Source organism: Astatotilapia calliptera, chromosome 22 (genome assembly GCF_964374335.1).
Source record: "Astatotilapia calliptera chromosome 22, fAstCal68.1, whole genome shotgun sequence".
Taxonomy (NCBI): domain Eukaryota; kingdom Metazoa; phylum Chordata; class Actinopteri; order Cichliformes; family Cichlidae; genus Astatotilapia; species Astatotilapia calliptera.
The window spans coordinates 5,720,112-5,737,790 of NC_137442.1; the positions used below are offsets into that span (position 1 = coordinate 5,720,112).

General features: G+C 39.4%; 1 protein-coding gene across 5 annotated transcripts in view; it reads left to right on the forward strand.

Moving 5' to 3' along the window:
* Positions 1-1,174: 1,174 nt before the first annotated feature.
* The window catches only part of rxrba (retinoid x receptor, beta a), a 28,218-nt gene continuing 11,713 nt past the window's right edge, over positions 1,175-17,679 (forward strand). For 2 of the 5 annotated variants that reach the window (XM_080296342.1, XM_026157116.2), the window contains exons 1-12: positions 1,243-1,370; positions 2,160-2,308; positions 4,707-4,942; positions 5,463-5,616; positions 5,710-5,889; positions 8,651-8,671; positions 10,473-10,633; positions 10,875-11,004; positions 11,991-12,123; positions 14,731-14,766; positions 16,559-16,650; positions 16,786-16,891. In XM_080296342.1, coding sequence (XP_080152468.1) covers positions 2,293-2,308; positions 4,707-4,942; positions 5,463-5,616; positions 5,710-5,889; positions 8,651-8,671; positions 10,473-10,633; positions 10,875-11,004; positions 11,991-12,123; positions 14,731-14,766; positions 16,559-16,650; positions 16,786-16,891 — 1,265 coding nt within the window. In that variant the 5' untranslated portion in view covers positions 1,243-1,370; positions 2,160-2,292. Of the gene's footprint in view, positions 1,371-2,159; positions 2,309-4,706; positions 4,943-5,462; positions 5,617-5,709; positions 5,890-8,650; positions 8,672-10,472; positions 10,634-10,874; positions 11,005-11,990; positions 12,124-14,730; positions 14,767-16,558; positions 16,651-16,785; positions 16,892-17,679 lie in introns of all 5 variants that reach the window. The other 3 variants (XM_026157117.2, XM_026157119.2, XM_026157120.2) reach the window with 3 other exon arrangements.

Sequence of the window (17,679 nt, forward strand, 5' to 3'; positions counted from 1 at the left end):
GCTCTAATATTTCAAAATGTAACGGATTATTTCTTATATTTTATGTCAAAATGTAAGCAATGTCAAAACTGCAGTTCATTGATGGTATAATTAATTAATCTAGGTAAAATGCACAGGCTGGCAGACCACATGAAAGCAAGAAAAGCATGACAGGGAACGTTTTTCACTCATTCTAAACTAATAAATCTGAACTCAGCCAGTTCAGCCAGCTAGTAATGTCGATACATCTCAGACACAAAAACTAAAAGCTGAGTAAGCTAACTAAACTAAGCTGTTACCTTGATAAACATTCCCAAAAGACTAATGTATGACAGATATATAAACATTAATTTTGGCAAAAGCAACAAAAACTGTGACAATTGTGAGTGCCAGCATTTCTTCACTGATGGATTTCTTCCATCAAGAAGAAATCTTGCATTTAACTAGTGTTAATGTATGAATAGAGGCATCTACGCTTGAGTCACCTTAGCACTGTGAAATCATTACAAATTATGTGACTTCTCCTCAGATCTCATTGCTGTTTCTTTTATGTTTATATAAACTGATTGTAGATGCTTCATCAAGTTCTAAATTATTTCCCTTTTACATAAAGCAACAGACTTTTCCGACACCCCTTTTGAAAAGGAAAATGGGAAAAAAGATCATCAATAACAGAAAACAAATCTGCTTGAACATTCTCTGTTGTTGCCAATGCAGCTGTTGAGAATATAAACTATTAATAACTTTCACAGCTGATATATTTACAATGAATAAAAAGTACATTTGTGGTAAACACAGCTGAATTTGCATTGTATTGGGACATGCATAGCTTTTTCTTGATAACACAAAGAAAAATCTTTTCTTTTTTACCTTTGCAGGTGCAAAGCAGCCACTAACATGTTTCTTTTTCAACCATCAGTCTCTTCTGTATGCCTTACATATCTGCACCTCCTGCAATAACAAAAGAATATTTTTGAATAATTAGGTAGTTAAGTGTTTTGAATACTGAATCTGACCACAAAGGCTATAAAGGATTATTATGATTAGCATTGATTTCTCAGTGTCTGCCAGTAACCTTTTCATCTATGCAGCTGACATACTGAGCTGAACTAGTCTTGACCTCTTGACCCTCTCGCTGGATGTTGTCTCCCTCACTCAGTGACATGTGGGGCACAACACTCCGCACAGTCCACGTCCTGCTTTAAGAAGCAAGGGAAGCCAGCGTTGAGCTGTGAGAGAGCACTAAGCCAAATCCTCCACCATCATCATCATGTTTTCATCCTTGCAGGGGGAGGGAGGGTTGACTACGAGGCAAAGTGGGGGGGAGAGACAGACACACACGAGGCCTAGTCGCCACATCTTTTCATGCGGAGAAGCTGAGCCGCTAAACCGTTAGTAACTTCCATTTATTTGCACGAAATATTTACTTAAAATATTCAGCATGTTTTTAAAAAGATTGCATAGTTAGGGGAAGAAGGACTGGGTGATGGGGTGGCTTGTTCTCGGTAGTTTCGCTCTCCTTCGAAGCTTTCGTGGTAACTAGCATGCTAGCCAAGTTACGTAGCTAAGTGTAGTTAGCTTTAGCGATAGGCTTGTTTTGCCAACTTAAACTATGCTTTTCACGCAATTTATTACCAGAGCTTGTTAGCTTTAACGGAAGTGTTAATCGGTCTAATGCCACTTGATTTTGATGTAATACAAGCCACTCTGCTTCTCGGTAGTCACAGACATTGCAAGTTAGCTAGGTTAGTTTACGAGCTTTGGCTAACGTTGGCTAGCGTGGAGAAACGATGGGTTGTTGCCATCTGTCTGGGCTCCATCTCATTTGGTTTGGGGTGTTTTATTCACCTCGTTGAACCCAGATAAGATGAGCAGTGTTTTGGGATCAGCATGCTGCTTATTTGCGGAATATAACACGGGTGTTTCGATCTGTACTGTAAAAGACAATCTTGGCATCAGCTGAGCAGCTGGCTGCTTTAAAACGTCCAGCTGTAACGTTACGTAAAATCACCTAAAATGCATCAAATACGCAAATATTTCTAATGCTAAGCACAGGTAGAATTCACAGCCGTGTAAAGATAGGAGCCACGATAGTTTTGTTTTGCATCTTTATGCCCAAATGGACCCTCTGTGTCACACTCCTGTTTTATACGGTGCTATTTCTCCTGTTGGAATTTCAGAGCCGTTTTTGGGTTCCCAAAAAAACTCCGGCCCGGGCCTCAGTCCGCGGTCTAGAGTTTGATATCGGGCTGTTAGAGACGGAAGCACGTCGGCTTGTAGCTGTCAGTCAGCCCCTGTGCCCCAACCACCATCATGGGAGACAGCAGAGGTAAGCAAAAGGAAGAACTAATGTGCAAAGATTAATCTTTCAGCACTGCAGACAGGATTATTGTCTAGATGACTTGCATCTGGAAACTAGTGTTAATAATAGATCAATGTTACATTATTATCTGTTGTAAAATCGTAGCTATGAAAGATATGTGGTATGAAGGAACAGAAACTAAAACAAGACTTGCTTAAACATCACAGTGCTAAAGCTTAAACAGATGTGTGTGTGTGTGTGTGTGTGTGTGTGTGTGTGTGTGTATATGGGTGGATGACTGGATGTGTGAAGCGCTTTGGGGTCCTCAGGGACTAGTAAAGCGCTATATAAATACAGCCGTTTACCATTTATGTGTTACATCTGACACAGCTGACCAGGTAGAAGTTGTTGTTTTTTTGTTTTTTTTAATAAATCAGTGTGTGGTGTCCAAAATATCATCTGCCATTCTTCTAAAAGTAAGTAGGTTTTAATAATTGTTTTACTGTTAAAAATAAAATCTCCCATTTGATTGAATCGGTGTTCAACTTGCCGGTTCTAATGTAGGAATAGAATTAACCAATGTACTATAAAAACATGTCAAAGCTAAAAAATAAATTATGTATATAATTCACTGTGAGGCAATCATAAAGTTGTTACTGTGCTAAAAAGAAGGCACTCTTCACTCTTTGATTCTGTTTTTCATTAACCTCGATCCAAAACGTTTCAGACTATCAGCACTTTGAACCTTTATTCCCAAGCCAGGAAAGTAATAACAACTCGTGCCAGTAATGGGGATTTATTTATTTATTTTCCCCTGAAATACATGAACAGCTGAGAAAGTATGCACCACTTAAAATTAAACACACACACAAATCTGAGTAATGTAAGGCACAATTCATTGACTTTGTTGATTTGTTTTTGAAATAACTGTTTTCTTCCTGGCCTGCAGTAGATGATTTATGAGACAACGTGATTCCCTGATTTTTGTTCCTGGGGGGGGGGAAAAAAGGGGGGGGGGGGAGTGATTACATCAGACGGCAGCCAGTACATCGCCCACAGCAGCAAGAATGCAGCACAGCCAGCTGTAGAAGGGACAGACTAGTTTAAGGAATGATGATGGGGAAGAACACAATTTCCATATTATTTCCAACAATATTTTGTGTCATTGTTTTTTTAAAAATAAATCTGATTGAAATTGCACAGTCAAATAGGGTCTTCAGACAAATGAGGTACATTTATTCATATTAATATTCATATTTTTTCACATATTGCACCAATAACATAGAACAAACACACATTTCTGCTAAAACTCATGCAAATTGCTGTAGTAAGAATTTTTATTTCCTTTAGAAATGTAAGGAATAACTACTGAGTTCGATTTGACTTAATTTCGCCCTAAAGTCAATGTTAAAAGCAAAGGGAAATTTATATCACCTCATCCACGATAACACAGGTATCTTTACGTATATAGAAATGGCATATCCTCCCGAGAACCAAAGAAAAAAAGTATCTTTCAGTTTAACGTTTTTTTTTTTTTATAATTTCCTGCCTCTATGGAGCTAAAAGAGGCCACCCAGTCACACGAGATATCACTGGAAAGGTAAGGATGTCCTAAATTGAGCACATCAGGACTTAGTAGGGTAGCTTTAGTAATAAGTCAAAAGATATAGACCAAAAACAAATTTCCATTACAGAGGACATAAATGAATAGGCTGGGTCTCAGGAGGACATCATGATATAATTAAATGAGATGAGCCTGGGCACATCTGTTGTACGAGTAGGAGCCCCGTGTCTGCATCCAATGATAATTTACCGCTCAAAAAAGGAGCGTCTTCAGCAAGCTCCAACAAAGCACAGTGCTTTGCAAATTATGCAGGGAAGCTGTTCCTGATAACGGTGGAAACCACTTGAGGCCGAAACAAACTGTTGACTACAACCAAGCTGTGAAGGAGTCGATCCTACCTGCTGGTGACGTGTGACCCAAATGTAAACAAGTGACTCAACTGAGCTTTGCTGGGGCACTGATCCTTGCACTCCATATGACAGGAAGAGCAAACGGTGGATGGACATTACTGATGGGGTTGCATGGTTGTAAAGCAGCTTATAAAAAAGCTTGATCCACGTTGCAACATCCCTTGTAGAAATAATGTTTTTAGTTTTGTCATGTGACAATATTGTGGAGCTCCTGATGACTTAAAGGCTTAAGTTACTTTAGGTATTGTTGAACTAAAGTGTTAAGCAGTTGTTTTATATTTTCTTAGTGTAAGCTCTCACGTAATGCAGTTTGTTTTCCATACTTTTCACACACATCTAACTGATGAAACATCACAGAGAAAGCCATCCATAGACTTAGGCATTTTTGCTGTGTGCTGTTATTATGAATAATGAAATTTACTGTGTTGTTCATCTTGCTGTCTCTTATCAGATTCCCACAGCCCAGACAGTTCGTCTGTGTCCTCCCCACCTTCGGGCCAGCGCTCCCCTCCGCTGGTTCCCTCAGCTGCAGCTTCCATGACCTCCCTGCCTCCCATCACCACTGCCGGGGTCAATAGCCCCATCAGCAGCATTGGTTCCCCCTTTTCTGTTATCAGCTCTTCGCTGGGGTCTCCCTGCCTACCTGGCACACCGTCAGTGGGTTACGGCCCAATTAGCAGCCCCCAGGTGACATTTTGCTTTGTTTAGTATGGTTCAGTACATGTGGATGTATCCGTCATTTTGTAGGATTTAGAGCTTGCTCCAGCTAAAGTGATGGCTAAACCAACTTTACTCTGTAAATCAGTGTCATTCAAAATATTTCACGTTGTATATGCTCAACATTAAACACAAAGTATTTAAAAAATGCTGTTTTTGCTTTAGTGTTTGTCTTTGATATCAGGAATGTTTGTTCTTTGTTATGAGCCCATTTATATTGTTTTCTGTTTTTTGTTATTTACATGGAAGATTCTAATAGCTGTCTGTTTTCAACCATATGGCAGAGAGAGAAGAGTAAGTAGGTTAAAAAATTAGTTGCAAAGGGCCCATGTTTCATTTTCAGTGTCCTCTAAAGTTTATAGTGCAGTCTAGATCGTAATATTAAACACAGTCTTTGGATTCTTACAGAGATGAAAAGGGAATAGTGAATAATGTATCATAAAAAGCCTGGTTGTCATTGCATTCTGCATCTTTTCTGTTGCTTTCTCAGATCAACTCAACAGTGTCGATGTCGGGGCTTCATGCAGTGAGCAGCTCCGATGATGTGAAACCTCCACTGGGCTTGAAACAGCTGTCATCTCACAGCCCTGGGCCGATGCTTTCCCAGAAACGTCTTTGTTCCATCTGTGGAGATAGATCCTCTGGTGAGTAGACGTCTAAAATACAGCTACTTTCTTTGTGTTGCCTCTGAGTTAGTTTCATCTATGATTAAAAGCAATTTTTCCCCTTTCTCTTAGGTAAGCATTATGGAGTCTACAGCTGTGAGGGCTGCAAAGGTTTCTTCAAAAGAACTGTGCGAAAAGACTTGACCTACACCTGTCGGGACAATAAAGACTGTATTGTGGATAAGAGACAGAGGAATCGCTGCCAGTACTGCCGCTATCAGAAGTGCCTGGCCATGGGCATGAAGAGAGAAGGTGAGCCAGCAGGAAAAGGCCTTGTAATCGGCTTGTTCTTAATCTTCTCTGTGTTATTCCTGTTTATCCAAACAAGTTTAGGTTAAATACACAAAGAGCCAAATATTCACACACAACATACTTTCTGCATCCTTTACAACTTGCAGTGTCCTAAAATCCATTATAAAATCACCAATTTCTTTTTTTTTTTTTTTTTTTAAAGGTTTAAAAGGTTTTTTACTGTTAATAGTTGAACAAGAGTGTTGCTGATTTAGCTTTGCAATCTATTCTTGTATAACAAAAGGCCAAGAGTAATGTCCTCAAAGGCGCTTTCAATTGGCCCAGTGTTGTGTTTCGGCCTTGGTGCCTTTGCTGCAGGAACCAGCATCTAAATTAAGTTCCATTTTAAACTTCCAAAAAAGTCCCTGCCTTGTACTTGTGAAAATGTAATAGGTGGGGTTTGCAGCAGTGATCATTTCTGACTGGTGGAGTAGCCAACATGAAGCAATTGAGCCAGCCCCTCACAGTCACACTGCGCAATAGTTTGTAAAAATCAGTTTGGTTACTTTAAAGTATGCCACAGAAATCTTTGGTTACTGTTTGTAAACACAGCATTGAATCTTGGCCCCTAATGTCCCCATTCAAAGGGTGAGAGAGAGAAATGGAGAGCAGCTTCAGTGAGCCGAAGCACGAGTGAAGGAACGGAGAGTGAAAACAAAGAAGTGAAAAGAGGAAATAAACATTTTTCTGAAATACAAATAAATAAGCTCACATCTCGGTACAACCCTGCTCAAAACTGGTGCTTTGCCAGATTTTGTGTGAAGTTATCAAAGTGCGCATTTCTTCCATTGTGGTTGCTCTGCTGTGTTTTTGTGTGCATTGTAGTTCAGTCTGACACAGCCTGAACACTACCTCAGACTTCATGCCTTGTTAACAGTTATTAAACAATAACAATGTTAAAATGGATGACATGGCAATTAGCACGAAACATCAAACGCCATTCAGAATTCTCACTGCTGTCCTTAAGAAACCTTTACAAACATCTACTAATCTGTATCTTGCCTTGTACAAGTGTCTTAACACTGAAAGTTACGTTATATCCATTTCAAGCCGGCCCATCTGAGATTATCTGCTGCTAAGCGTCTTAGAGTTGAGCAGTGTAAGTAAGCTAACCATATTGCACCCTGTGCTTTCTCGTGTCCTATTATTAGATTAGCACTGAATTCCTTAGCGTTGTACAATGCAAATTTTATGAACATTGATAATGACTTAATGCAAGTTAAATGTAAGGTATGTCACCACTGTTGTTGCTGATATTGTCACTGTGGTTGTGGAGTATTAAGACGGCACAGATTTAGGAATATTCGAGGCAGCATGCTTTCTGTGGGACCTAATGTCTGCATAATCTGCAGTTTCTGCAGCCTAACTCTGAGCCTAATTTTTTAACTTTACCCAACATTTTAAGAGCTATGATATACCATCCATCCGTCTTCATCCGCTTTATCCGAGGCCGGGTCGCGGCCTAAGCAGAGAGGCCCAGACCTCCCTCTCCCCAGCCACCTCCTCCAGCTTATCCGGGGGAACACCAAGGCGTTCCCAGGCCAGCCGAGAGATGATATACCATAAAAATACAATTAAACACATCTGCTTTCAAATATTCTTCCTTTAATTAAAGCTGTTTTCACACGTTAGCACTACTCCATGTGGTTTAGGGTGAGAAAGCTGCTTAGTGTGTTCAGTAGGCAGCACTAATGACATCATTTCAGTAGAGGTAAATCTTCTGGACTATGTACCGGAGTTATTTGCACATCACCACAGTCCACCTTTTTACAAGGGAAGTGGCAAGCTAACGACAGTGAGTCACGCTCACTGTGTTTGTGGTTTGTGCTGTGAAATAACAATATAGAGAAGTTGAGGGCTGCAATACATGTGTAAAAACTATTTAAAAACACACTTCTGTCTTAATCTGATGACGGTTTAACAAATTGGTCTCGTGCCTGTATAAGAACGCAGGTCAGTTAACAGTAACAGACACGATGGCAACCCCACTAGATCTGTCCAATCAGAGCAATCAAAATGGAAGGCATGCAAAAAATCAGAACCAATTCATATGAGATAACTTTATTGTATATTTTCCTCACCAGTCATAACAACAAAATAAATTATTCTTAACAAGCTTCCATGTGATTCCAGGCATCATTCGGTCGCTGCAAATTTGAGTAAAGCTGCTGGAAATGTTGCTGACGCAAATGTTGTATTTCTATCTGCTGCAGCATGATTGTCCGCGTGACACAAATTTCAACATTAGAAGTTATACGCAAAGCTTTGTGTAGCTGTCAGCGCTCCTTCTAATTTGAATAGAAGTAACTATTCTTCCTCTGTCTGCAGCTGTTTGCATGTACTTCTGCAAGGGAGTGTAATCTCTGCCTGACACTCAGATTAGAGAGCTAATCTCAAATCGTGCTGATTATGGAAAAGACTTGTATCTTAAAGGGACTGTAATGATCTCTTAAATTATATGCAACTTCCTCTGCTTTCTATTCTTGCCTGTTAAATGTCACAAATCATCCAAATCTAATTGATGAGCTTGATAAAGCAGCAATGCTACATATTCCATGACTGGAAAGGCTTTAATATGTGTACGATGGAGGATAGAAAGAGCGAGTAAAGAGTGGTAGAGAGGGAGATGGGGGTGGGTAAGCCTTGTAAACACTAACCCCTTTCCCCCTCTCTTCCTCTTTTTGTTTCCTCTCGATCTCTCTCCCCCACCCTCCTTCTGTAGTGGCCAAGATGAACGACAGATGTAAGGAGAAGAGGGAGGGAGGGGTGTGTGTCTGTGCCTGTATGAGTGAGCAGGAAGCAGAGATATTACATTGCCTATCAATTAGGAGCAGCTAGTTTAAAATATTTTTCCACTGTTTCTTGCCAGTGCTGAGAGGAGGACCAGTGCCAGCCTTGAATTACTTCCCCATGTGTTTTTAACCTTCATGGTTACAGGGAAAGTTTGCTGAGTATGCCCACTCGTTCAGTCATCGTTACACTAGTTTAAGTTACCTATTCTTTGCTCTTAACCAGGTGCAGCCCAGTAGAGTCACACTTACAGAAGAGGTCCTCAACCGTGTGGAAACATTTATTTAAGAATAAACTGATGCTTGGTAGTACCGTAGTAAGAATACTGTGAGGATACGTATCCAGATTCTTTTAATTAGCCAACCAGCTGTTGTCTTGCACTGCAGACAGACGCCACTTCACTGTCTCATACTGGAGCTGGCACTGGTAGTCCCGGTTCTGTTCTGCTCTGCCGCCTTAGTGAGCTAGCCGTAGTGGCAGATAACCAGTCCTCCACCTGCTGCGGTTTCTGGTTTCAGTAGCCTTCCAGCTCACAGCAGATCTCCCAGCAAGCAGAACCAGAACTACTGTCGCCAGCTTTAGTCCAGGATGGTGGACAAGAGAATCACTGGAGTGGCAGCTGAATGGCTTTAGGACTGCCACAACAGCAACTGGTTGTCAGCTTGTACACTTATGAAACAGGCTTTATTTAAAAAAAATCATATTACAAAATTCAGGTCAATGGCATAAATCTGGTACTTTAAACAAACCAAAGCGGCCAAGTCACATAATCTGCATCTGCTGATGTCTGTAGGATATCAGACTGTCAAAACATTTGACTGCAAATCATTTGTAACGGACTATGAATTTGATTATTTTAACGTAATTGTGCATTTATTTCTTTTAAAAAAAATCTGGTTACTGTGTATATTAAAAAACTCCCACAGAAATGGGTCATCTAAAGTGAATATAAAACCATATTTTTATTAAACACAGCTTTTTAATACCTCATGAAAAGGGAAAGTAGAGTTCATGGAATTATATTGATTGTATTTACATGGGCACTGTCTGCAATAACTAGATTGCTTGAATTTTATGAAAATAGAAACCTAGTTTTATTACAGCAGGGATTTAATAGTTCCAAAAACTTTGTTCCAGCCATTAACTGTTAATTGCCTGGAATTGGAATTCAATCTAGGAAAAAGCGCTTACACTCTGAGTTTGATTTCACTGTAATTTCTTCCTTATTGTCTATAAAATGGTTTGTTAATAATTTATGTGGTATGTCTTAATTGGTCTATTTCTGCCTTAGTTGTGGACCTGAAAGAAGTATGAAAGACAGTATGAGAGACTTTTTATGAACTGTGTATACATGTGCCTCTCTCTCCCTGCTGTTTGTTTCTTTTCATATTTCCAAATTCATTTGAATCTTTCTGCTTCTTTCCTTTTGTATGCTCACCTCTTCCTACACCAATCTTTATCCCTCATTGTTCACACATTATCTGTTAATCTCCTTTTCTGCATCTCTCACTTTATTTACCTTGGCTCATTCTTTGTTTATTCTTGTTCTCCACATTTGCCTGCCTACCCAAATCATTTGCTTTCTCGGCCATTCCTCTGCTTGTGTACTTTTCCTCCTCTCATAATAACATACATTCACTCATTTTACCCACCTGCATTTTTTTCTCCTTTCTGCTCTTCCTACTTTTTCCTCCCTTCCAACCTTCTTCCCTTTTATTGTTTTCCCCTGTGTTCCTCTCTCCCTTGTCCTGCAGCTGTCCAAGAGGAGCGGCAGAGGAACAAGGATAGAGATGGTGACGTGGAGTCGACCAGTGCAGTCAATGAGGAGATGCCAGTAGAGAAGATTTTGGAAGCAGAGATGGCCGTAGAGCAGAAGACAGAGCTGCATGCAGATGGAAGTTCAGGCGGCAGCTCTGTGAGTAGCCTGGGGTTGGAAATAAACCCTTTAGATGTTTTTAACAATAGAAATAATTATCAAAGGAAGTCTGAGTTTAAACAAACTCTATAGCAGTTACACGTTTGTGTTTCTTGAGCTTTGCGTGATACAGTTACTGTTAGATGTCAGATTAGTTTTAATATTATTCACAGGCACATAGTAATGCATTAAAGCTGCAATGAAATCACTACCACTAATACTGTAAATCTGCTTATTTCAGCCCAACGATCCAGTCACCAACATCTGCCAGGCAGCAGACAAGCAGCTCTTCACGCTGGTGGAGTGGGCCAAGAGGATCCCTCATTTCTCAGAGCTGCCCCTGGATGACCAGGTCATCTTGCTACGTGCAGGTAAGTCAGACTGATTTGATCCGGTTTAATAACTCAGATGAGATTCTACTGGTTTTACTCTTAGTTAAAACTATCATGATATACTCCAACAGTTTTAAAAATGCACAAATAACAGGGCGGTTGTTGCAAACAATGAACATTTTTTGTGGTTCTTTGTAACAATGGCATTACAGTTTGATCTTCACCATGCATGGATTGATATAAAGTACACCATATGGTCTATCCATCAAAATGTAAACATTTTAATCTTACATAATCTTTAGTTCTCAGGATTTTCTATATTGTCCTGTAACCCGATCTTAAAACTTCCAGTGCAGCTTTTAGCCTCACCTGTGCATCAAAGAAGAATGCAAACATCACTTTTGCTTATTAAAGAAATTCAGGAAACAATTTAACAATGTTAAGTTTAACTCTTTGATGTTATTTTGATTTCATTATTTTGGTTTTCAAGATCCATTGTTACGTCTTGTTCTCAATAAATTTCACACTGTGTCAGTAAAGATTTTCAACTTGAATAATTATTTCATCAATCATGTTTCATTTAAGTGTTCCCATATTTATTTACTTATCTATTTATTGAGCAGTATATTTGATGCAGTTATTACAACAGCAGCCACTACAGCCAAGAAAAGCTAATCATAAACTTGCACACTATTTTTGCAAGGGTATTTGGCATTTTCTGCTTTTTGTGCTTTGTGAAGTACAGTAAATTTGGGTAATCTCTTGTTTCTGATGTGTTGTCACATTGAATGGATCCGTGTCTTTGATTTTGCACACATTTAATGATGAGTGTTCTGCCTGATCGCTCCCATTTTTCTGGGCTTTGCAGGAGCACAGTAGCTTGTGACCCACTGAGGCTGGGTTTGTGTGTCTTAGTCTTGAACTGGGGATCTGTCTCATGTATTAGCCACTGCAGTTTAATGTATTTGTTTTTTAAACATGAAATAAACCTCATTAAAGATACTGAGACACCAACTTTTCAACAGGCTGGAATGAGCTCCTGATTGCATCGTTCTCCCATCGCTCCATCTCGGTGAAGGACGGGATTTTACTTGCCACAGGCCTGCATGTCCACAGGAACAGTGCCCACAGTGCAGGTGTTGGAGCTATCTTTGACAGGTAATGCCACAATGTATGGAAACACAAATGGTGCAACTCTGATACACAAACAACATTTGGGACTCTCTGCAGCTTTAAGGAGAAGAAGGCATGAAACCAAAACATTGTGTTCACTAGAGGGTTTTAGCTTTGTTATATAAGTGCATTTTCAGAAGCCGTTCTACTTTGAATCTCAAGTGTACTACGTCTACATGTATGCAGTATAAAATCATGTACTACATAGTAAAATAAGCAGATCCTGGAAAGCCAAAATGAAATCCCTTTTGGTTTCTCTGGATAGTGAACAAGAATCGAGGTTACAGTGTTCATCTTTGGCTGGCTGCAGCTGCTGTGTTCTGCATTGGCTGTAATTGGCTGAGAGACTTTGCTTCTGTAGTGCTGCCTGTAGGATCACAGCGCATGCCAGGGAGGCTGGTGACTAATACTTAGCAATAGGCATGCATGCAAACTCCTGCACACTCAGTGGCATATCACTCATTGTATAATCTGGTAATGTGGTAATGGCTGGCAAATGTACAATCTTATGTGCAAATATGAAATGGAAATGTCTTTAAAAATATGTGACTATAATTTAATTACTGTGCAGAATGTTTTAGAGGCCGTAAGTATGTTAAAAGGTGTTAAATCTTCCCTTTTTATTATCCCCCCCCCACACACACAATTTCAGTACGACTGGCTTAACATGCATAAACAGATTTAATTATAAGTTAAAGATGTCAAACTTTATGTTCTTTGAATTATCGGGCTTTAATATGGATGCAGATATACAAACGGACCCTTCTGGCACATTTATAAATGATTAAAGTTCTGGTGCAAACTCCAGTGTGTCTACAAGAAACCATCAGATCACAATCCACGTAGCGTTTATGACCGCAGGCCAAAGATTGAAAAGTTGCCAGCTTCATGAAGGAGGTATATTTCCCCGACTGACCGCCAAGTCGCACCCCAGGCATGTGTGGCTGCGCTGAGCGGGGGTTTTCCCCTCATAGCCGAGAGGTTTGCTGGACGAGGACCCAGAACAAAATGGTGCACTGTTTGTTTGCAGTTGATGCATTTAATACTTAGGTAAGGTGAAATAACGTGTTTCATGTCATGATGGGATGTCAGACGGCTTTTGCCTCGATTTTAAAAAACAGTATGCGTATTGCAGCTCTTGGTTAATCTTATCTAAAGTTTTGGCTTGATCACAGTGTTTTAATTCACAGTAGTTGCACATTAATAGATTACTAATTTGCTACAAATGGTTAATCCTGGCTTCAAATCCAGTTTAGTTCAAATCATGCTGGGCTTGTTGCAAATGGCTCAAAGGTCATTTTCTCATAGCACTGCTCTCTACTAGCAGCAGGCTTCTGTTTCCGCTTGGCATCAGCATCTGTTTGAGTCTACTGAACCATATTTTATGAAAGAGGATGTGGATATTTCTTTGTAACACATTACTCGCTGTAGACGTTTTGCTTTAATGGCCCTGAAGTGTAAAATACCACAAGCTCTTTAAAAAAAAGAAAAGAAAGAAACTCCACACAAAACTCAAACTGAAAAACACATCATTTAACTACACGAACTAACGGACAAATTTCAGCAAACACAAAAGCTGAGCAGGTCCAGATTAATACGATGTAGGTTTAAAAGATGTAAGTCTTAATAGTACCATGACTCTGGTGTCTTATTTTGAAAGGTACCATCTTTCTTTTGAGTTTGGACAGGCAGAAAGTAAATTGATTATTGCACATCCTTTCCTGTTTGCTTTCCTGGTCAATGACCCTTTCCTAGAGCAAGCAGACCCAGTCCTTGCCTAGCAGTGTTTCATTCAGTTGAATACTAAATTATGGTCATTGCTGACCTCATTCAAAGAAGCTACTGAACAGTTAAATTTAGTATATTATTATGCTGCTACTGACTAGATGGCCAAGAGGAAAGATGACGCAATGAGCACACACACAGAAAAGAAGCACACAGTGACCTTTTGCCTACATACGCTCCACATTTATGTGAAAATAAATCGATGACAAAGGTAGAAAGCATCTCTGCTTTACTTTGTTGTTGTGTTTGTGCTGTTTTAAATGTGTTTTCTGTTTACTGATGTTTTATTTTCCTTTTTTGTGTGTGGTTAATTTGTTGTCCTAAATGTTGTATTCTGCTCGTCAAGCCTCTGTTCTTCATCCAACAGACACAGTTCAGTGACATTTACTCAGGTTACTTTGCAGATCTGTTAACATTTAGCTAGAAAAATCATTTAAACGTTGAAGGGCCCTTTCTGTAAGATGTTTTTCTGCTGTCCTGCATTTGGCTCATAAAATCTGTTACAGCCTGTGCTTGTTTTAATACATGTGCAAATCATTGAATACTATATACACACTATAATGTAATAAAGCACATCACATTTCTACCAGAGGTCCACATTTAGCAACATGTAACAGTACATGCACAATAAATTTTCAAATAAAGCAAACCTTAAACCAGACATCGCATTTAATACAACCATGTCACATCACATGTAAGCGTGGACTACCTGTGCACTACCTGTACAGCTGAAGGGCTCAGAACAGAAAGTACTGTACTGTAACTGTGTAATGACATTGTAATAACACATTGTGATTGAATACACAGGGCGCACAATGCCGAGGTTGGGGCCATATTTGACAGGTAATTACCCCACTACACAAACACTTTCCTTGAACCCCTCCTCTTTAAGTCTACCTTAAAACAAACAAACAAACGACGTGGAAACGTTGATGCTGTCAGACTTTCCTGCAGCCTTACAGCTGCAAGCCAGGTTCTTACAACAGGATACAAGTCTGAACATCACCTACTAAAATTGTAAATGATCGGCGTACTGTCAGACACCATGTGTTGTTTGTGGCTTTGAATGCATCCTGTCACTGAATGTTTTGCACTTTGGCACTTCATTTTCTTAGAACTTAAAGTATATTTAGGTTAGACGACTGCAGAGTGAAACTAAATGTGTGGACTGCCTTTGTGAACAGCAAATACTGTATTACCGAAGTCCTCGGTTAAAGTTTAGAGCCCCTAATTTATAGTGGAGGTGTTGTTGGCTGTCATCAGATGGGAAATACCCGTAGTATAAAAATAATGACACGTACTCTGGGTGTACCCCATAAATTACTCCTCATTTCCTCCACTTTCTCAAGTAAAAAGGGGGGGGAAAGGCATTTATCCAGAGCGCTGCCGTGCATAAAACAATTGATTTGGCAGTGCATCGTAATGTTGGTTAAGGTGGTGTCTGTTTAACAAAAACAACCCTGTCATTAAAAACAGATGTTCGTTTCTGATCAAGGACGATGGAGAAGCAAATAAGCAGTCTCTAACAGTCATCACTTCTTCCTCTTACTCTATAATTGTATCCCATTCCTCTTTCACTCAGTTCGTTTGCCTGGAGGGGAAACGCTTAATAGTTTAGATTGCAAAACGCAACATCTACTAAAGATTGATAAATGCATTGAATGAAATGTTTGAAAATGTTGTTATTGTGACATTTTCATGTTTAGGCGGTGTTTTTGTTAGTTGTTTGCATTTATTCATGCAGTTGTGAAAAATTAAAAATAGCCATTCTACTTTTAATTTTAAGAAATTATTTTAAAAGTGAGCATTTCATCAAAATGCTGGTGACAGTCCTAGAAAAGTAGTTTTTTTTTTTTACCTTAAATTATGTTAAAAGGATTACTGTTAGGAATTACAGGGGATTATTTCCACCTCGGCCTCTGTGCAGCTCCTCAGTCCATCCACTGCCTGAAGCGAGCCGTTTTACCTCCTCTCACTGGTTGTGCCTTTCAAACAGGAGGCTTTAACAGCAGATGGGTGGGTCTGCTGTCCCCACAGCCACAGCTTTGTACTTGAAATGAAGAGTTAAAAAAGAAAAAAAACTGTTTAACAGAGACAACAACCGGATATGTTCCCTTCACTAAATACATTTTGGGTTTATTCTCAAAAGCTTTGGTCCAAATTATGTGTCTGTGTTTGGTAAATGAAAAATATTTTTCTGACCCGAGTGTCTCTGCTCCATGAGCAGTTGAGGGAAAGACACAAATTAAAGTTTTAAACTAAACAAGAAATTACTAAAAACATTTTTATCTCCAGTCATTGTAGATTTTGACATTTGCCAGCCATTTTCATGACAGGACAGATTCAGTCACCGGTGCAGCTGCAGAACCAGCAGTGTTCAGCCATGGCCTAACTTACAGTCATTATATTAATAAGTAACCATAAATAGCAGTGGTTTTGCCATCTGGTCTCTCTGTTTCACTTAATATTGTCTTTTTCTCATGTATTTTCTCCTATTTTTATCGATTCCCCCTCTTTTTTTTTTTATTCTTCACTGGCACAATCCTTTCTTTTTTCTCCCCCTCTCTCTCCCGGCTTTTTCCTACTGTCTCCATTTGGGACTTCTCTCTTTGCATATCTCTTGTCCTCTCTTCAGGGTTTTGACAGAGCTTGTTAGTAAAATGAGAGACATGCAAATGGACAAGACAGAGCTGGGCTGCCTTCGAGCAATCATTCTCTTCAATCCAGGTACATGGGCAGGTGCAATGTTGAAAATCATGTGAACGTGTCATTGGGAAAACTAAAACAGACTCATTAAAGTCTGGAAAACTGAAGAAATTTTAAACTGTTGAAATAATGAAAATATTCTGTTTTTACCTGAAGATGCTAAGGGTTTGTCCAACTCCAGTGAGGTGGAGCTCCTAAGAGAGAGGGTGTACGCATCTCTGGAGTCTTACTGCAAACAGAAATATCCCGATCAGCAGGGAAGGTAAGATATTGCACATGTGACTACAGACAAGAGGTGAAGTCACTGTGGGCTCTGCTGTTTACACATACCCACGTACACTCATCACCGCTGCACAGAGCAGCTGATACAGTCTGCCTTTCTGAATTAGTCTCTGGGCTGTTACCAAACAAACTGAATGTTGTATCTTGATCAAATTTACTTGTGTTCATAGTGTGAAAACAGAAAAGTTATAAAACAGCCAAGAATCCTGGGCAGCATTTAATCAAGTCCTCTTAAATCCACTGACTTTGTTAAAATGAAACAACAATTTATAATTCATTTTTTTAGTTTAGTTGTATGAGATAACTCGGATTGGCATAAAGTAGTCGTATTGCTGATACCCCCAGGGATCAATAAAGTATTCTGATTCTGATCTTGTTACTTGAAACTCAATGCAAGAGTGGGGGCAGATTCTGTGTACTATAAGCATAACTTGAGCTGTACACTGTTAGATATTGTGATTATGGACAGATATTTTATGTATTCCAACTCGTGTTTTAAATGGTAAATGGCCTGTATTTATATAGCGCTTTACTAGTCCCTAAGGACCCCAAAGCGCTTTACATATCCAGTCATCCACCCATTCACACACTGGTGATGGCAAGCTACATTGTTTTCACAAACTGTTAGTTCTGCTTAAATACATTATATTAACAGATTATCCAGGATGCTTTCGTTCTGCAATCTGAAAAATTATTCACAATTTTTCGTGCATTTTAATTGATTTTAAGACATTACCAGGTCAGTGGCCATTTTTGTCCCTCATCGTT